The following is a 22,334-nucleotide window of genomic DNA, read 5'->3' on the forward strand; positions in this document are numbered from 1 at the left end:
ACCCTGCATCAATTTCTCTCACAATCAAACCCTCTGAATTGCGTTTCAAAGCCTTTGAATCGAAGGAAAAATCATCCGATTCTGGAAAATGTCGAAGGAAAACGATCAAGCATCATCGAAGAAAGGTTGGATGAAGTTTATTACTTATTTCACTTTTGATTTTGCTCGATTTATCATTTTGCTGGAGATTTTCTCGATTTTTTTAGATTCCGTAGTTTTTTAGTGTAGATATTTCTTATATTTATACAATATCATTCATGCATAACAATATTGAGAACAATCTATATATTTAGATTTACATTTTGCTGTGTGTGCTGCTGGCGTGTGTTTTTCTGTGTTTGTGTGTGTGTTTTGCTTTGTTTATGTGTGTTTTGCTGTGTGTGTGTTGCTATGTGTTTGGATGATCTGTTTAAATGTAGAAATTGTGCTTTTGCTTGATAAAATGATACTTTGGGTGCATAAAATGATAGTTTCTGAAAATGATAAAATGATACTTTGTGACTGGTGTTTTGTTCTACTTAAGTGACAAGTTATGCCCTCTCTGCTTTTTTGAACTCATTGAAATTTAGAAAATGATAGTTTCAGAAGATAAAATGATAATTGCCCTTGATAAAATGATAGTTTCAGAAGATAAAATGATAGTTTCATGGGATAAAATGATAGTTTCAGATTATAAAATGATAGTTGATAAAATGATAATTGCCCTTGATAAAATGATAGTTTCAGAAGATAAAATGATAGTTTCATGGGATAAAATGATAGTTTCATGGGATAATATGATACTTTATGTTTGTGTGTGTGTGTGTCCTGAGGCTACTGCTGTTGTGTTTGTGTGTGTTGTTGTGTGTGTCTCTGTGTTTTTGTGTGTGTGTGTGTTGCTATGTGTTTGGATGATCTGTTTAAATGTAGAAATTGTTTTTTTGCTTGATAAAATGATACTTTGGGTGCATAAAATGATAGTTTCTGAAAATGATAAAATGATAATTTGTGAATACTTTGACTTTATATAATTACATAAACTGTTTAACACACTGAAATCTTTTGTTTATTAGTTAAGAACATTCGTGATGTTGAATTCTTCTTTCTAGATTTTTCTGCTTCCTGAATATTTTGGTGCTTATTGCTTCCGCAGCCTTCGAAGAGTCCTGCGGCTCAAACGAGAAAGAAGTCCGCCACAAAGCGGAAGAAAACAGAAGTTGTTGTCGCTGACAGTGAACAGCCAGCGCCTGCTGTTAATGGCACCCAGGAAGATGCCGCCCAACAGGCATGAAGTGCGTAGATGGTGAAGCCAAGCGAGAGCATGATAGGATCTCTAACTGAAACTCAGCGCTTGTTTTAATTACCATACTTCAGCATAGATTCTGTTGGTAGACATTTACTTATGTAGGCTTTAAACATTATTTTGCCATTGTTTGTGGTTCAATTTGAACTAGATTAGACTTTTCATTTGTAGGTCTGTGTAATGTGAAGAGAACTTTTCTGTATTGTTCAATTGAAATTATTTTGGAAGCCCTCTTCAAAGATAGTTTGTCATAGAAGTTTCCTTGTAGATGTAAACCGTTGTAGAAACTCTGTTCCAAGGTTGCTCATTTTATCAGCCAAAAAGTATCATGTTATCAGCCAAAAGTATCATGTTATCAGCCAAAAGTATCATTTTATCAACTACTATGACTATCATTTATCAGCTATGACTATCATTTTATCAGCCAAAAGTATCATTTTATCATATATGACTATCATTTTATCAGCTATGACACGCCTGAAAAGTATCATTTTATCAGATATAACTATCATTTTATCAGCCAAAAGTATCATTTTATCAGCCATGACTATCATTTTATCAGCCAAAAGTATCATTTTATCACCTAGGACTATCATTTTATCAGCTATGACACGTCTGAAAAGTATCATTTTAGCAGCTATGACTATCATTTTATCAGCCCAAAGTATCATTTTATCATAGTATCATTTTATTATAGTATCATTTTATCCGACAAAACTATCATGTTATGCAGTAAACCTAATATTTATAAGCCAAAAGTATCATTTTAACACATAATCGACAATACATAATATAATCAAATAAGAATTTCAGTACATCAGAAACATAAACCAATCGACAACTAATATTAATCTAAAATCAAATTCAATACATGAATATGAACACAATCAATAATGATTGTTACCTTCGTTATTTGCTACAGATTCCATCGAAGCAAATTTTCACAGCAATTGAAGAGGTAATCAATGAAAATAAGAACGCAAAATTCAAAACATCTTCCCGATCACAATTATGCGAGAAATATGGAAACAAAATCTGGAGACTACGGAATAATGAACAAATCGAAGAAAATCTGGAGATGTTGAAATAAAATAGGCGAGAAATATGGAAGATGAAGATGAGAGAATCGATCTGTTAATTGTGAAGATGAAGATGAAGATGAAGGTGAGAGAATTGAGTTCAAACAGAATGAAAGCGTGAATCGCGCGTTTAGAGTAAAATTCAGAAATTAAATGAGGAAATTACATTTTTACCCCTCTGCGTCTTTTTTATGAAGTAAATCTAAGTTTGAATCTCAACCACAAGATTATCAAGTATGTGTGGTCCAGATTTGGTTATAGAGTTATTATGTGATTTGAGGGTTATGATATGATCACATCTATATATATATATATATATATATATATATATATATATATATATAACTAACTGTTGTTCCAAGTTAGTTTATGCATTTTTTATATATGAGATTGAAAATTTTGATGTTTAAAAGTTAGAATTCAGAGAGAATAAATAGGAGAGATACTAAAGTGGGAGACAAGCAATGAAAGGGATATATTTTTTTTCATAAAAATTATTCAACTATCTTAGAACGAAAAGAAATATATAACTCAACTTACTTGGAACTAAGAGAGTACATATTTATTCTATCTTTAGCCATTGAAAGCCAAGTTTGTATTGGTTACAAATTAAATACTACTCATTCCGTCCATTAAATAATTGTCATGCATGGGACGTCAGACGTCACATACAATTTAAAAATCAATATATTTTTCTTTTCATTTTTAACAAGTGGATCTTCAGTAAATCATCATACTATAAAAGTGAGATTCACGTTTCACTAATTTAATCCATTCATTTTTTTCACCGAACCAAACAATTTTTTAAAATCTACACTATATTATAACTAATCTTTAAAACGTACGTGAACCAAGGGAGTAGTTAATGGTGAAGCTATGTGAATGGAATCAACCACACCACACAAGCTTCTCTATTCCCCCATGTCGGTCCTACATGGCTCACATGTGGTATAAAAAACACCCCAAGTAAGGTAACTTTGAAGTGGTCGGAACCTTACTAATTAGAAATTGAAATTTACCTCCTCAAATAGGACTACCATTGAGTACCAACATATAACCCAAATTACTACTTGTTCATATATTTGACGATTATATCATACTTGTCTGCCATTATCCTATTGTGTGTCTTCTTTCCCACCTTTCACTCATGGACCAATTGAATATTTAGCCAATGGATGCGTACCTTCAAAATATTAAACAATTTATTTGAATAAACAAAAAGAGTATATAGATTAATAATCGAAAGATCGCTCTAATCTATAGAGGCGCTGGTGTAATTCGAATTCGAGACATTTGACTTTAATAATACAAATTTATTCGAAAACCACTAATCCAAAAGTATATACTGTATATTAATAACTAAACATGAGTATCGCTCAAATTTATAGAGATGTTGGTGTAATTTGAACTCGAGACATTTGACTTTAATAATACAGTACATGGTTGTGGACATCCCTAAGGAGCTAGCTAGACTATACTCCTACATTATATTCTTAATGACACATTCGGTCACATTTCCTTAAACAGAACAAATATGAGTCAGATAAAATTAGATAAAATATGGGATCAGTGAGCTAGCTATATAGGTAACTAGACAAAAATTTTGATGACATGATTTGAAGGCCATGTTCAACTTGTCATTAAGGACCCACAAATTTAGAATTAGATGCCATTTTAAAGGCTAAATCAATCACTTTAAACACATCCAAAGCAAAATTATGCTTTCCCATCAAGAATTAGATTGTTGGCCTAATTCACCTTTTCAAGGCAGTTGGGAGATCATTTCTCAAGACCCTTCTACTCATTTCTTCAATCCATTTTCTTCCTTAATAATTTTGATTTGAATAAGTGCTCATTGACTACATTATATGCAAATAATTCAGACAATACCCCTCATGTCTTACAAAGAAAATTAAACAAAAGATATTAATATTGTTGACCTAAATTTCATGATTTGCTGTGGGAAAAAAGAAAATTGAAATGACACTCTGTATGTACGTGGCGTTTTGTTAGTGGATAAAATTTCTATGGGCAGAATCTTTATTAAACTCAATAGTGATAAATCTATTGCCACAACAAAGGGTATATATTTAAAGTAATAATAATTAAAAAAAAAATGGCAACTGCCCCAACCTTCACTTTTCAAGTGGGAAAAATAGGATCTTTGCCCATATAAATATACCCTCTTGCTAGGGTTAGGTTAAGGTGCTCTCACTTCAAATTAGTATTTTTGGCATTTTACCTTTATCTTCATCCCCTCCCTTGATTCCATTGTTGAAACCAAATTCTTCCCCAATTTAATCTACAAAGATCCAATTTTTTTTTTTTTTTTTTGAATTTTAATCAATTTTTTCCAAACAATTCTTGAAATTAGGGTTCTAGAAAAATGAAGAAGAGGCAAGTGGTGATGAGAAAAGAATCGGTTCGTCGAAGCTCAAGCAATCAAGTGAGATACGGCGAATGCCAGAAGAACCATGCAGCGAATATCGGGGGATATGCGGTGGATGGGTGCCGGGAGTTCATGGCAGGCGGCGCAGAAGGGACGGCCGCTGCCCTCAGCTGCGCCGCCTGCGGCTGCCACAGGAACTTCCACCGCCGCGAGGTCGACCGCGAAGACAGCTCCTCCCCTTCTTGATCCATTATTTTGATTTTCAAGATTCAAGAAAATCAACCTGCCTTAATTAAACGGTCTGTTTTTTTTTTTCCTTCCAAAAATATATTGGAAACTGGGATTGTTGTAATTATACAATTTTACTCGGAAATTTGACCAATTAAATATTTGATCAAAGTCAATTCTCTTAAGTTGAGCTTTAATTTATTCAATTCCAATCAGTGCTATCATAAAGAAATTCAGAAATTTAAGCTTTGATTTATTCAATTCTCTGTTTATTTTAGTTGTAAATCGATAGTGTTATTTATTTATCTATCAGTTTTTTACTAATTAAATGTGATAGAAGTTTTGTAGTAGTTGATAAGTATTCCGTCTCTGCTGCTCATTTTTTGCTGTTTTTTTATTCATTAGTTATAGAGAGCAAATAAAATAAGGGCAAAAATAGAGAGCTAAAATGGACTATCTTCAGACAATAATCAATCTAAGTGATGAAGATCTCAGACAGAGGATCCAACATGGAAATTTACAAAATTGAATTGCTATTAATTAAAAACAGGTGTGATAGGCTGTTGTTGAACAGGCTGCATATATCAATGGAATCATCCAGTTAAGAGGAAGAATAAAATAGGGTGATCGGATTTGGATCTTTTTGGGAGAGTGAGGAACCAAAAGACAGGATATGTAAGAATTCCAACTGTTCAACTAGTTGTTTTTTCATTTTTTTTTCACCAAACAAATAGGAAGGAAGCTTTATATAATTAATTTGATATTGTTATTATTGTTTTTCTTGATTAATCAACAAGATAAGGCCCACGTATCCAGTCATGTTTCCTGTCGATAATGCAGATTTCCAATTTGTTTACTCACGTAAAGTTGACTAAAGTTGAAGTATTTAATTAATATAACTCCTAGTAGAGATCATCTTCTTAATTTTTTTCACTAGTGGGACTTATAATAGATATAGAGATAGGTACATATATTTTATTGAAATGGGAGACAATAGGTGGATTCAAATCAATTACTTTTTTTTCACATAAAATAATGAAATTGATTATGTTGTAAACCCTTCGTGAAGATCCACTGGTGTGAGATATATACTTATTTAATATGGTGCATTCGAAATTAATGGTACTTTAAGCACCCGTTTGATTTTTCACTATTTTTCATGATTAGAAACTATGTTTATCTTTATCTTCTCATGTCCCGTTGCCCAAGAAAATTTTGGCATATCTTATATTGTATCTTGTCTAACAAACTGAGTCATCCAAGAATACTTAGATTTGTAAATGAGCGGATATTCACGAATTACTTGAATCACCTTCAAATATGAATCCGTAGGAGTGTTTTGTTTGGTGAGACAAAAGAAAATATGAATCAAACTCAAGGATAATTTATTTAGTTTGTTAGTTTTCGAATTCGAGCAAACCATACATCTTACGATGAAACATTATACTAATGCACGGTTGATTTCTCTAAAGATCTTATGCAGAATGACATAAACTTGTAATATGTTCATATGATTTCTCTAAGGCACGGATCCTTATAAATTTAATAATTCATTCTGATTCAACTAAAAAATAATCAAAATTCAAAAGTAGTGATAAATTTTTACAAAGAAAATATTTACCATTAATTAAACAGATTTGATTACTTATAATTAATTACCACAAACACGTGCCGATTTTTTAAAAAATAGATAGCAACTAGGTATCATTAATAATGCTTAAAATAGAACAGTTCTTCTCAAAGGTTTTGATGATGAATGAAAAGCTCGATATATATGTAGAGAGATCTCAAATAAAAATAATTTTTGTTTCATGTAAAATCTGGTCCTTGAATAGGCGTTTAAGTTTGATAGTACTTATTTGATAAATGTTTATTTGCATAAATATTTTTAATCAATAGTTGCGAATTTCGAGAAACAGACATAAAAATTTTTATTAGGGTATCTTGCAGTGGAGAACTCTTTAAAAAGAAGCAATAAAAACTAGAAGACAAAGTTCATCACATTATTAAAATAAACCGTCTGTCGGAATGAACTAGAAAGTCTTTAAATTCAAGCAAAAGTTTTATAGAAAGAGACTTACTTTTTCACAAAATTACCGCAGTTAGAAAGGTAATTTTTCAATTGGGTGAGCATTCGGGTTTCAGTTCGGTTTCAGTTAGAAAGGTAATTTTGCCAAAACCGAACCAAACCCGTAAAACTAAATTTAGTTCAAAATCCAAACCGAACTGAACCGAAAAACCGAAAATCGAACTTCAAAAACCGAACAAAATCGAAAAACCGAAAAAAATAGTATATATTAATATATATATATATAATTTATTTTATTTTATATATACTAATAAAATATAAATATATATAATATAAAATTAATAGAATATATATAATACATATTATATAAAATATATTAAAAGAATATAAATTATATATATGATATAATATATTAAATTAATAGAATAAATATAAATAATATTATATTTAAAATATTCGATTTTTCGTTTTTTTCCCCCAAAACCGAACCGAACCGAAAAATCGAAATTTTTTGTATATTTAAAACCGAACCGAAAAACCGAAAAAACCGAACCGAATTTTAAAATTTCGGTTTAGTTCGGTTCGGATATTCGATTTTTTTTCTCACCCCTACAGTGCAGTCAAGTTTTCTTATTTGTTTTTGTATTATTTTTGGAGGAATCAAATTTCTTATATAAAACTGATGCAGTCCTTCATTTTAAACAACAATGTATATGTGCATAGTTTGGCTAAGTTTAACGAAAAATTTGAAGAGGTTTAGTTGGGAAATTTGTGACTAACAAAAGTTTGTGATTTTTGTTGGCAATTAGTTGACCTTAAACAAACATAGTAGCCTTGAGGTAGAATATATTAATGAGATGATAATCAATCCACATGTTCTTAATGTGAAATTCATAGGGATGAGCGACGAATATTACAAAGAAATCACCAATATATAAATACGAAATTACAATATGCAATCAAACTCACCATAGCACTAAGAAGCTTGTGATATATATATGGAACTTTCTCGCATTACCCACTTTCACAAATTTCATCATGGAATCAACCATAAGTTCCTAGCATAAAGAGAAAATCCGATGATGTATAAATGTGGGAAAAAAAAATACAAAATTAATAGTGAGTCATATGAAATAAATTTAAAAGTAAAAAATAGGTGGAAAGTTTTTAACTAAATGGGAACTTTGAGAATAAAATACTTATCCGGTGGTTTGCTAAGTCTAATTGGGTTAGAATTCGGTGTCCACTCTACTCCTCAAAGAGCGTAATGAATGAAGAATATCTTGACAATAATGATTGAAATGAAAATTGATGAAACGTCGTTATTGTGTGGTGGAGACTAAGATTCATAAGGCAATGATCCAGAATGCGCCTCAGTTGATTAGAGCCTATTTATGTTATAGACAAACCTCATATATACCACAATTCACTTTTCAATATTCCAAACCACAAATGTTCACTTACAATTTATGTCAATATTCACTATTTACTATTTCATGTCAATATTCACAAATTTATACCACAACACTTACAATTTATACCCTTGATCATATCACAATTTACTATTCCTTTTGACCATGAAATAATATCCATATTTGTCATTTTGGTTCATCCACAAAATAATATCTATATTACGTTTTCCATTTTTTATAAATGGACTTCATTTTCCACTAACTCATTACACTCACATTCTATTATAAAACCAAAATGAGACTTTAAATCGTGGACGGAGGGAGTATATTTATTTATCATATATCATTTATCAATTTTCAGTTATTCTCCAATTTCACATCTTATAATTTTCGTAACATAGAACCTAAATAGTTAAAAGTTCATCTACTATTAAATAGCATAATTTCAAATTCTTGATATTACATTAAATAAATGTAAAATGAACTCCAATTATAAAATGTATTAATGCATGACCAAATTTATTTATCAAAATCTTATTGAGGGCAACTGTAAGAGCTTGTTATCCTCGAAACTGGAACTGTCATTTTCTCCGTAGGGAACCATCGAAATTTTGAAATGAAGATGAATTGTAAATCGGCGTAAAATATAAACTAAAATAATAAAAAAAATGTTTTTTAATATAAAATATTGGTTTGCGATTAAAAAAAATGATTGAAATTATTGGACATAAAAAAAATTATAAATCCCAAAGATACTTTTAGATAAAAAAAGGTTGGGGAAAATAGTAAATCTCCAATGTCATGTATTACAAGTAAATAACAAGAAAGAGTGTCTTGTTTCATTTCACGGCGTAGATGATAATTAATGTGCCATGTCACCATTAAATTAGTAAAAAATTAAAAATTCATATACTCCCCCGTCCTCTATTAAGAGTCACTCTTTGACCGAGCACGAGTTTTAAGAAATATAAAAAAAATTGGTGGAATGTGGGACCCATTTATATTGGTTTTATAATAAAATGTAAGTGAATTGAGTTAGTGGAATGTGAGACTTACTTACTATTTATGGTAAAAATGAAGTGTGACTCTTAATTGAGGACAGACCAATATGAAAAAATGTGACTCTTAATGGAGGACGGGGGAAGTACTATTTAGAAATAGATTATCAATGTCGAAATGATATAATATCGTGAGTTGTCGATCGCTGCAAACTTCATATAGAGATCGATCATATATATTCTCTACATATATTGAGAGCTTTCACATCGAATACCCAAACCATGTGACTCAATTATTGATCCAATTCCCAATGTAACTAAACTATTTACAACTACCATGTTGAAAACAACATTTTAATTTCCATCGTTTATTTATCTTCAATATATATTACTCCACTACTCCATAGTCTCCTACAAAATAAAGTTATTTGGCTAGAAAATCTGATCAGGTTTTGATCCATATGACGAAAGTAAATCTACAATCAAAAGATATTTATTATCCATATGAGCATGTCTAAAACTCTTTTATTTTAGATATAATAGTATAATTCTAGCATATAATAATTCTATTTAAAGTATTTGAACTTTAGTAAGATCCTCGAATGGAATTGAATCAGAGCCCAATCATAAAAGGGCTGAGTTTTGCATAATTTGGGCCCAATTCATAAATTATCTAGTTCCATTTTGTATAGTTACTAGTTAGATTTGGTCAGATTATGAAAATTTCTAGGCCATGTTGAAGTTGAGATGGTTATTCGATTGACCGGCTATACTCAAATCGATTAAGTTGGTTAATCGATCCGAGTTATAATTCGATTCACTAATTAATCGAAAAATTACTGCAAATATAATTTTTAAACTAGTTTTAAATCTTCTCCTGGGCCTTAGGTCCATACGAATTAGGCCCCATTTACAGATTTTGAAAATAGTCACAAAATTTATTGACTCAAACAAGATCCAAAGAGACTGGCTGTTTAGGCTGTGAGTTCTTAATTTAGTGTGTACAGTCTTTTGATTTGCCCTTATAGTGCTTATTTCAGATGTGATTTTTCAATATATTTTGGTGGAAATCAAACACACAATACTAAAAAAAAATCAAACTCTGTATTCATTTTTAGGATTGACTACATATTAACAAGAAACATAAACAACCATTGAAAGCTAAAAGATATAACTAAACTGTTTGAAGTATATATGGTTAGAGCCTAAAACTATACTTTGCTTCTTGCTCTTTCTAGCCTCAATTTTGCAGGTCAAAACTCATTGATGTGAAACAAATAAAACAATCAAAACAAAACAAACCTATACTTGAAAACTCAAAAGAAGCAAATATTAAGGCTGTTCATCTCCCACCACTATTTCGTTGTGAATGGGATCCTCTCCGCGTCGAACTCTTCTCTTCTGAGACTCGTTCGGGTCAACAACCATCGCAGGGGAAGGCGCGATATCCAATTGCGTGCTCGTGTCTTGCAATGCATCATCACCACCCCTTCTTAGAGCAAGATCCACCCTTCTCAGCCCCGAGACAGTTTCCACATCGACAGACAGAAACGCAACGAAGAAGACTGCAACGACGGCCACTCTGTAGATCAAGCAGCCCATTTCTTGCAGGGTGAGGCTCAAGGGGGATTTGTTGTTGTTGAGACAATATATGTTGTCATTATTATATGTGTTGTGAGGTTAAATAAAGAAATAAAGTAGAAAAAAGGGAAGGCCTAAGACATGAAGAGAAGTTGGATTCACCCCAATCATAAGCAAATATCTAAGGCTGTTTTAGAAGACTGACATGTTTGAATAAAAGTTAGTTGGAATGAAGCCAAGAATATGTGGATTTGTTTTAGACCAACGCTCAATCAATCCCTTTTATTATGCCTCTTCCGATTTTCCATGTCATATATCGCGCTCTTGTATTTTCCACGTTGGATATTCTTCATCCCCTATAAAGGGAGTTGTGGAATGGCTGCAAGAATTGAGACAGAAGCCATTGAAAGCAAAGATTTGTACAGTTGGAATAAAGTGGGAATAACCAAAAATGCCAAGTGAATTTTGCTTTATTTGTTGCTCTTATTTGATTTTGCACTTTAGAATTCTAAGCTCTCCTCTCTATGCACAGTCTTGTGTTTAATGAGTGTCTCTTTATGCTTTTCTTTTGCTTCTTCTTTAGTTAGATTATTCAGTTTCAATTTTAAACCCTCCATTTCAAATTTCTTTAGGGATGAAATTACTCTTCTATAAATGGAAATATAAAAAGTTGGATTGTAGTAATTGCTTTCGTGCATGTAAAACTTTCAAGTTTTAAAATGGAGGGGTAGGATTCATTTCATCTAAATAAGATAGCATAGATAATAAAATTTACACTTTTATTGTTTTATATAAAGGGTAATTATACAAGTTTCCTTAGCTTGCAAGTTTATGGGATAAGCGGTAGGATTGTTTTAATTTTTTTTCCACATTAAATGTTATGGTATTTGAGTACTATTGGTATAGAGTAGTCGTCGTAAGTTTTATGTCTCACATATGTGACATATGATAGAATCCTAAATAGAATTAGATTTTTAATATAATACATTAATTGGTATTAGATACATTTTTCCCTAATTAATTAACTGTCAATTGTATATATTGATTTATGTAAGACGTTTCCTAATTAGTCATTAAGTTTGACTAAATATATGTTCCTCTACTAATAAGGAAAATGAAGAATATATTAACATAATTATAAGTATATGTATGCGTTATCATTAAGAGAAAGGAATAGTATTTTATTCCTCTGATTATTAAGGGAAGAAAAGGACGCATATATATAATTATGGTTTGATATATTATTGGCTAACAAAATCAAATCAAATTATTATGTTCAATTATTTAATATGATTTTGGTATTACTTGGTCAAAAAGAAACGTCCTAATTAAAAAGCCACTTTGATGGAAAGAGCTTTAAGGTTCTAAAATTAGGGTTTGTCCTCTCTCTACCCTATAAATACAAGTGTGGTGATCCCATCAAATCACACACATTACAGAGAACACATAAACGAGGGAAAGAGAGAGAAACAAATCCTTGGAGTTTGCAGCTGCGCTACTACGCCAAAGAAAGTCCGAGGAAGTTCTATCCGTGTCCGAGGAAGTTCTATCTTTCTTCCCCAATCGCTTCCGCTATGGATCATAAAGGTAAGTTTTCGATCCATTATGTTTATGATTAATGCGTGAAATACATGTTGTTCGAAGATCTTGCTTTATTTATATTCAATTATGTATTCTTGAATATATGATAATAAAATAATGTCCAACAATCGTTTCTAGTGTTATTAATGGTGGTACACAATCGATGTACGCAGTAATTAGGATTTTTATAATAATGTTTTTTCTTTTATCTCTCTCTATCATATCTTATAAAACCAGGTTGGTGTACACTTACATCCAAAATGAAAACAGAGCATTTTTTTGGTTCAAAAATGTTGAGTTTCGTCTCTTAAAAAAAAGATTTGTATGAAATTCTCAAGTTGTTGATATTTATGGGATAAGAAGTATTTCTCAAAAGTAAAATGTAACGAGAACTACGAAGGCCGAGCCCAAAATAAACTCGTAACTTTTGAGCCCAATATCACATTGTTATTGGGCGTAGCCCATCTGACCATCAGGCCTTTATCTTTTTAAAAAAACAAGCCCATAGTATCAATTTTATATTGCTCTGGAGGCCATTAACAACCTCGTTTCTTATCCATCTCTTAACTATCTTTTACCTATAATATTCATGGGCTCACACCACTTTTTATCTCTTATTCAAGAGACAACACCTGCTACCACTTTTAACTATCTCTTCTCTTTACTATTTATGAGTCGACCGTTTCATTTCATCAATTTAAAATGCAACTAATTAAATTGTTTATTAAAAATACGTAATGAAGAGAATGTGCTCCACATCATTAGTAATGTAGTGTAATTGTATAAATTGTAGTAAATAAAATGATGTGTATGAGTAATGTGTTATTTAAATATTCTAAAATTAGAAAGTCCATACTTTTCAGGGACAGATGGAGTATATTATTTTGACGCGTTAGGTTTTGGGTTAATTAATTAAACAAGACAGAAATAAATAAACATATAAAAGAAAGCATAAAAACAAATAATACAAAGCAGAAGAAATATATAGAGATTTGGTTTCAAGTTACAATGACGTAGTAATAATGTAATAATTAGTCTCACAAACCATTTACCTTTATGTCTCTCCAAAATTATGCAATAGAATAAGGTCTCTCTCGAGTGTACCTACCAGTTGGCCATTAAGGTATCCCCTCTTTCGAGTACATTTGGTAAGCCCCTCATACCAAAGCCCGCATTAAGGTATCAATCCCCTCTTTCAAATATAACTCCTATAACTTTCGAGTGCACCTACCCAGTTAGCCATTAAGTTGCCAATCCCCTTTTTTCCGTCCATCTCCAATTAATTGACACCTTTACTTTTGACTACTTTTGGTGATAAACTCCACATTCTACCATCCATTCCTCTCACATTTTATTACAAAATTAATATTCCTCCGTTCTCTCATAGTTGAGTCACTTTTCCATGTTGAGAAGTTTCCTCATAATTGGGTCATTCTTCCATGTTGAGAAGTTTCATTTTTCCATTTTGAGAAATTTATTCATAGTTTAATCATTTTCATATATAGTACTAATAATTAACATTTTTTCTCACTCTTACTTTACTCTGTCTGACTTTATTCTTTCTACTTTTTTCATTTTCTACTCTATTATTTTTACTTTTTTTCTCTCTCTTACTTTTTTATTTATCTACTTAACACACTAAACATCTATTTCTTAAACTTCGTGTAGAAGTTCCGCTTCAACTATAAGGGAACAAGATAATATATAAAAGTAGGACACACATCCCACTAACTATTTCCACCCATTTTCACTATATTTCTTAAAATCCGTGCCAAGTCAGTTAGTGCCAACTAATCAGGGATGGAGGCAGTGGCGGATACATGTAAGAACAAAGGTGTACGAATGTATCCCAAAACTGCAAGTGACCTAGTGGTAAAATGCTCTTGTTTCGTAGTGACAACCCAGGTTTGATTCCCTCAAGGCGCGGTTTTGGCTGTTATTTGTTCTAGCGCATTTTTTTGCTATTATTTGTTCAGCTTTCTAATGTTTGAATAAATATAACTATTTATTGCTTGTTCTCTCATTTGTTTCATACGCAAAAAATCATATACAGTGGAATATAACCTTTATTTTTTGTGTATTATTTGATTTAAATATTTAAAATTTTCTTCAAACTAAAATGAATTCTTATATAAATATTTAAGAACCTCTATTTTTTATAATTTAAAATTTTCTAAGTAATGATAGCGGAGAATGAGTCTCGTCCCAGTAAAAATGCACATATCATGAATTCGAATATTTACTTGCTAGGTGTTGTTCCATTTGAGGTCGTTGGTAGATTTATGCATTAGTTATGGACCTATGGTACAATGAAATATTAAAGATGGAATAAAACAGGCGGACATAAATATTCTTTTTCATTAACTGAATAAATTAGCAACAAACCAAAAATCTACTTTTACAAATTATTTTCCACCTAAGATATTATTCTTAATTTGGGATGAAGTTGACTATCACACAACAACCGAATTAATGGTGGCCAAAATTTAATACAAATGACTTTTATATATCCACAATCTTCAAGAGTACTCCCTCTGTCCCCTATTAGGAGTCACTCTTTGACCGGACACGAGTTTTAAGAAATGTAAAGAAAAATTGGTTGAAAAAGTTAGTGGAATGTGAGACCCATTTTTTTATATTGGTTTTATAATAAAATGTGAGTGAATTGAGTTAGTGGAATGTGGGACCTACTTACTATTTATGGTAAAAATGAAGTGTGACTCTTAATTGGTGACGGACCGAAATGGAAAAGTGTGATTCTTAATTGGGGATGGAGGAAGTAATAAACAGAGATAAAAAGTGGTTGAAGTTTTATTAGTATAAAATAGGATTCACTTTGTAAAAGAAAGAAATTTATCATAAATAGATATTACCTCATAATAGACTAGTTTTGTAGACGGAGGCAGTGGAAACAAATTTTGATGGAAAGACTAAAAATGAAAAAATATGTCTATTTTTTCTGGCCAGATATAGTATAATAGAGATGTAGTGTAAACACTCAATTTCCAAGCCTGCCTTCACAATGAAATCAAATGCAGAGTGATGCAAATCGGCGTGAAGACTAAAGGGGAAAAGGGAGGGCGGTGCGAAGACCTCCACCAAGATTGAAGAATGTGTCACTGTGAATAATTAACAACATAAATCTCAAAAAGGCAAAAAAAAAAAAAAAACGAAAAAAGAATACAGCTAACAAAGACCTGTTTATTTTGTCTTCGCTCCAAATTTAAATTGTGATTGGGTTTCATAAATACTATTTACAAAATTGAATGCATGTTAATTCTAACTATTCTTTGCTTTTTATATTAAGTTGAAATTAAAGTTACCCTTAAAATTAAATATCATGATTTTGAGTTACATAGTGTCTTATGCCTTTCGCCTACCATGCACACGGGTTTCTTTTAATATTTTACCTCAATGTGCAAAGTTAACAGTTTATCCTTTACCTATATTTAAAGTCATTTTAATTTAATTTGAGCTTTTTTCTAAGAAAAACCCATCGAAAATTAATTTAGTCCTCAGGGCTTGTTTGGTTAGGTGGTTTGTGAATTACATGATACTCATATCAGTATGATTTTCTTAGCTTGGTCCCAAAACTAGGAGCTTGAAAAGGAATATTGAATTGTTTGATATATCATGGCATCTGTTATGTTGGATATGCTAGACGAAATGACGTATATAGCCCCCCGTGTTCACTTCTAGTCCTTATCTTTGTCGCCTCCCATAAATACATTGTTGGGTCATAGTTGCGATTTGAATGAGCAAAAAAGTGGACCGGTAGCTCTCTATCCCGCATGCAACCAGTGAGTGTCCATATAACCATCATCGATCTCCACAATTCTGGGAATGTCGCTGACCAACATGTATCGTATTTACCACAAGTGATACAGTTTTCGTCGATACAAATATGGTGATGGGAGGATTCAATACGACCGTGACTAACCACTTACTATGTATGAACAATTAAAATTGACGTATATAGCCCCTAACACATGAAAATTGGTTGTGCAATTGTAAAAATATTCTAAAATACATTAGTTCAAATTCAAAATCTGAAATCTTCACACAAGAATCCTAACACATGACAAGATCCCATTTGTAAATTTATTATGAATATATGAAAACGACTTGGGCACGCATGTTATTAAGTAGTAATAAATGATACACTCAAATCTTATGCATACGACATATAATCCCAAATTATCCCAAAGGTTAATAATTCATAGGAAATTAATAATAACCACACAACATTGACCTCTATAAATAGTTACTGAATTTTAAACATTTCACAAGTATCTCACACTTATAAACAGAATAAAGATGGCCATTGTTTGGAGAAAGAGTTCAGTTGTGGAGGAAGACCTCATGCTGGCGCCTGGTTGGCGATTCGATCCAACCGACGAAGAGCTGGTCCAGTTCTATCTGTCAAAAATAGTGGGCTCCGAACCTCTCCCGGCTAAGGTCATGAAGGAGATTGATGCTCACCACTTCTACCAGCACCATCCCAAGAATCTTGGTAAGGAGTTCGATTCATTCGTTCATTTATCATATTCAGAATCATATATACCTCTAATCATTTTGAATTCTTCGCAGTGCATGGCTCGGAGTGGCTATTCATGGAATATTTCTTGATCCATGGAGATGAATATTTCCATGGAAAAATCGACAAGATGAAACTTGTTGGCGAAGGCAATGTCGGATACTGGCGTTCTCTAGGAAAAGAAGAGGAAATCGTGGACGAGAATAGAAATGTTATCGCCTTCAAGTTCCATTCTACCTTTTTCTCTCCCAAATCCAAAAGAACAAACTGGAGAATGGACCTCTACCGTTTGCCTATGCCCAACAATCAGGAGGTTTTCCATCTACTAATTATATTAACTAGGAAATAAATAAAACCAAAAATATAACTCTTCCAATACTGCATCATAGTAACTATATTAGCATAATTCTATTAACTTTTTAAAAATTTTGTTCTTCAATTTGAATTCAGGATTCAAGTAGAGAAGAATGGGTGGTGGCAAGGATCCAAGGAGAACAACAATTTTAAAGGTTGACAAATAATATATATTAATTCTTTGTTTCAATTTAGTAACAAGTTGTTGTTACTAATGAACAAAATTTTGTGTTGACAATAATAACAAACCCCATCCCTACATTAAAGGGTTTTATTTTCACCGAGTACACTGTTTATTTTCTTGATTTTACAATACTAGTAATAAGATTCTCCGAACCACCTTTATAAAATTTAAATAATGAAAATTATTCCTGAGTAGTGGAGTATTAGATATTGTACTAGACAATTCTATAGAATTTTCCACTCCTTTTGTTAGCCATTAATCATCTCAATTTGCCATTTCTGTCTATCGTGAAAAATGGTCTCTTTTGCTTCAATACAATATTAATTCCTTGTTTCAATGGAGTATACACCAATGTTTATAGTGTATGGAAAAAAGTTTAGTGAAGATAATAACAAACCCTATCCCCACAATAAAGGGTTTTACTTTCACTTAGTACTCTATTTTTTTTACATTAGTGATAAGATTCTCTATAATTACATTTAGATAAATATACATAATTGTACGTACACAATTAAACTTTTTTAAATATTTTACTTTGAAAATTGCTTTATAAACATTAACTGATTTAAAATAAATTTCATACAATCATTTCGCAAAACTTCAAAAAAAAATATTAAAGTTTTAACTTAAATATTTATATATTTAAAAAAAATCTTTACTAAATATTGTATAATTAATTCGAATCAAGCTCGAAATCATGTTACGATTGACATAAAATTTCTATTTCACTTCTTTCTTATTGCTACATATAATACAATAAATAAATAAAAATTAATTTTTGATTAATTTATATACATTTATCTTTTCTCTTAATTAAAAAATGATCCTATACTTAACTAATTAAAGTTAATCTTGCCATCAAAACTCATCCCAAATCGCAAATTGGCTCAATCTCTTGGATGATTGAGCCATCACTAGCAGTCACCTAAAAAGATAGGCTCTTTCCGATGTCTATTTGTAATCGTTGTCATGAAAGTTTGGTGTCATTTTTATCAGGTGAACTGACTTTGTATTGCCAAATTATATCCTTGAAATTTAACTAATTGATGAGTGTGAACTTGTAAGATTTGATTAATATTGACATTTGATGGAATTTAAATAATTGGATTCTGCCTTTGTTCAAGTTAGTAATGTAGTAGTAATATTTAAACAGAATTAAATAGGCCTCTTTTTTTATTAATTGAAAATGAAATAATATATTTGCTATATTAAATAATACTAATAGATATGATAAGTATAAAATATTTACTTGGCTTTTCAATCTCGTCTTCACTCGGTCCTGTTCTTAGCTCCTAACAGCCACAATCTTGATGTCATGCATACAAGTGAAAAATATTTGTGTGAGTATTTGCGGCACATTGTTGGATTTAGACAGCAAGGGCCGTCACTCTGTACTTACCAAGCAATGTGCGACAGTTCACTGAGCAAAGAAAATTTACGAGCTATATGCGAACAACAATAAAAGTTAAAATTACGATATGATTTTTAATAAGGTATACTTATCGAGCAAAAATGTGTTTGTTGAGGTACTGAATCCACGCGTACTCGGTAAACACCCCAATGCCCGAGCAAGAGTAGGAGATCACACTCACAATAAGGGCTATAATAAAAATTTGATAATATTTTTTCTGTTACCGTTAACAAAACAAGTCACAATAAAGAATTTTAAATACAAAATAATTTTTGCTTTAAATCAAAATTTTGAAAAGACAAAATAAGCATGTTCATACATAAATTCTTAAATATCTACTAAAATTAATGGATGAAGTTCTTTAAAGAGAAAATTAGAGAAATATTAAAATGATGAATAATTGGTCATCTATATGCGTGTTGTTATTAATAGTGTGGGGCTCATAAATCCAATTTATATTGCAAAAGCGTATGTAAAAAAATAAATAATAAGGATGTTTCGGACCGTAGGAAAACTGACGTATAATTGGTAAAGTAGGATAGATGAAGAAGAGGATAATTAAATATAGTGTTAGTGGATAATGAAATTTACATTATTATTAGTGTTTAATGATGGGCTTGTGGTATAAGTTGTACTCCCTCCGTATTAAAAAAAAATAGAAACATTTGAAATAGCACGAGTTTTAATGCATAATTGGTAAAGTACGTAAGAAAAATTGGTTAACTAAGAAAGATGAAAAGAAAAATGAGTAAAGTAAGAGAGAGAAAGAGAAAAAATAGTGAACGTAGAGTTAGTGGATTGCGGGGTCCATGTCCTAAATAGAAAGATTTTAAAGTTTCTATTTTTAAGGAACGACCCAAAATGAAAATAGTTGCTATGTTTAAAAAACGGAGGGAGTAAATCAATTGACGTACATATGTAATGAGTTGGGAGAACTTTCCTATAAATTTCATATTTTTATGGGATTGACGGAAAATAAAATGTCCTTATTTTTACAGGACAAAGGAAATACTACTATTATTTTCTCTAAATGCTAATGAAACGAAAATTTCCTTATTTTTACCGGACAAAGAAAATACTACTATTATTTTCTCTAAATACTAATGAAACGACGACGTTAGGGTGCATTGTGCTAATGCTATGTGTCATTACAGTGCAGAGGATCGTCCACAAGGTTAGTGGATGAGAGTGACTGACAGTGACAATTTTTTGTTGGATATGGTTTGGGATTTGAAGCGTAGGATGTTGGAAACAGAGAGTAGAGTAAAGCAAGAAGAAGGAAATAAACGTAGCCTTTGTATATTAGAAGAATGACTCAAAAGACTTATTTATTCCATTGAAATGAGGTGCTATTTATAGGCACTCTACACAATAAAATTGCAACTGCTAAACTGAATATAGCTAAGAAATAGGACCACTACGAAAACAGAAAATAGCTAAACATTAGGAATTTTGAAAACTAATAAAGACTAAGTCTAGATAAGTCTTGAGCTGTGAATTAATGAGTCAACGATCTTCATTCAACACTCCCCCTTGATTCATAATTGCACACTCCGAGCATATTTCTGAACTTGATGTGCTTCTCCGAAGACAACGACTTGGTGAAAATATCAGCCAAGTTCTCAAGGCTGCTGCAAAACTTCAAAGAGATGACCCCTTCATTAATCAAATCTCTTATGAAGTGAAACTTAATATCGATGTGCTTCGTTCTCCCGTGCATAACTGGATTCTTTGCAATCGCAACAGCTGATTGATTATCACAGAAAATTCCAGTAGCCTCCTTCTGCTCCTGCTCGAACTCAGCCAATAACCTTCTCAACCACACTCCTTGACAAGCTGAAGAAGTAGCAGCCACATACTCTGCTTCTGCAGTCGAAAGCGCTGTTACTCCTTGCTTCTTCGAACTCCATGTCACAGCTCCAGACCCAAGATTGAACACGAAGCCTGAAGTACTTCGCCTATCATCCACCGAACCTGCCCAATCACTGTCCGTGAACCCAACCAACTCAAAATCAGCAACATTTGAGTACCAAATACCAAAATTTTGAGTTCCAGCTATGTAGCGAAGAATCCTTTTTGCAGCTCCAAAATGTTGACGTGTTGGATTGTGCATAAATCTGGAAACCATACCAACGGCAAAGGCAATATCGGGCCTCGTATGTGTTAAATAAATCAAACCTCCAACTAGACTCCGAAAGCTTACTGCATCAGCTTCCTCCGTACCATCTTTGAGTTGCAACTTTTCATTCATATTCATGGGAGTAACTGCAGCTCTGCAATTCGTCATGTTGAAGCGTTTGAGAAGATCCTCGGCATACTTTTTCTGGAAAACGAACACTCCATCTTCTCCTTGCTTAATTTCCAATCCAAGAAAATAATTAAGCAAACCCAAATCTGTCATCTCAAACATATTCATCATACTCTCTTTGAACTCAGTAACAAGAGAGTTAGAAGATCCCATATATATTATATCATCAACATATACACAAAACAAGGAGCAAGCTACCGTTACTTCCCTTCTTTGCATACAATGTAGGCTCGTTAGCACTTCGTTCAAATCCATCTCGCTGGAAAAACGAATCCAGCTTGCTGTACCACGCTCGCGGAGCCTGCTTCAAGCCATATAAAGCTTTCTTCAACCTGTAGACCTTAATCTCCATGCCTTCAACAACGAATCCTTCCGGCTGCACGACATAGACTTCCTCCTCCAAGTCTCCGTTCAGAAACGCAGACTTGACATCAAGTTGATAGATAGGCCACTTAAGATGTGCAGCCAAAGCCAAGAACATTCTCACGGTTTCGAAGCGAGCAACCGGAGAGAACGTTTCCTCATAGTCGATGCCCTGCTTCTGCGCATAGCCCTTGACAACCAAACGAGCCTTGTGTTTCTGCACACTCCCATCTGCATTATACTTCGTCTTGAACACCCACTTCAAGCCAATTGCACTCTTATTTTCCGGCAAGTCTTCCAGCATCCAAGTTCCATTCTTTTCAATTGCTGCAATCTCCTCATTCATTGCATTCTGCCACTTCTCTTCTCCAGCAGCATCATGGAACCGATTTGGATCCGCAACCATAAGAGCAAAAGTACATCTTTCATAAAGTTCAGTTAGAGACCTATAGCCTCGTGGAGGGGGTGTTTCGAGAGATGAACAACTACTTAATGAAGGTGGTGTATTTAAGTTTGGAGGATTTATAGGGCTGGTATGAGGCGTATTTGGAGGAGTAGTATTTGGTGAGTTTATGGGGTTGTTTTGTGGTGAATTCGG

General features: G+C 32.2%; 2 protein-coding genes across 2 annotated transcripts; both read left to right on the forward strand.

Annotated features, from left to right (window-relative positions):
• The first annotated feature begins 4,507 nt into the window (after nucleotides 1–4,507).
• Nucleotides 4,508–5,797, forward strand: LOC125216275 (mini zinc finger protein 2-like). The gene is made up of 2 exons (XM_048117948.2): nucleotides 4,508–5,049; nucleotides 5,553–5,797. Exon 1 carries the CDS (start codon nucleotides 4,748–4,750, stop codon nucleotides 4,994–4,996), a length of 249 nt encoding a protein of 82 aa, XP_047973905.1. The 5' UTR covers nucleotides 4,508–4,747; the 3' UTR covers nucleotides 4,997–5,049; nucleotides 5,553–5,797.
• An 11,099-nt stretch (nucleotides 5,798–16,896) lies between these two features.
• On the forward strand, nucleotides 16,897–17,623 carry LOC148930422 (NAC domain-containing protein 100-like). The gene is made up of 3 exons (XM_089066468.1): nucleotides 16,897–17,092; nucleotides 17,170–17,429; nucleotides 17,567–17,623. Exons 1-3 carry the CDS (start codon nucleotides 16,897–16,899, stop codon nucleotides 17,621–17,623), a joined length of 513 nt encoding a protein of 170 aa, XP_088922594.1.
• Nucleotides 17,624–22,334: the final 4,711 nt, after the last annotated feature.

Source organism: Salvia hispanica, chromosome 3 (genome assembly GCF_029641045.1).
Source record: "Salvia hispanica isolate PSC_SH4W2 chromosome 3, Shi_PSC_v1, whole genome shotgun sequence".
In the NCBI taxonomy this organism is placed as follows: domain Eukaryota; kingdom Viridiplantae; phylum Streptophyta; class Magnoliopsida; order Lamiales; family Lamiaceae; genus Salvia; species Salvia hispanica.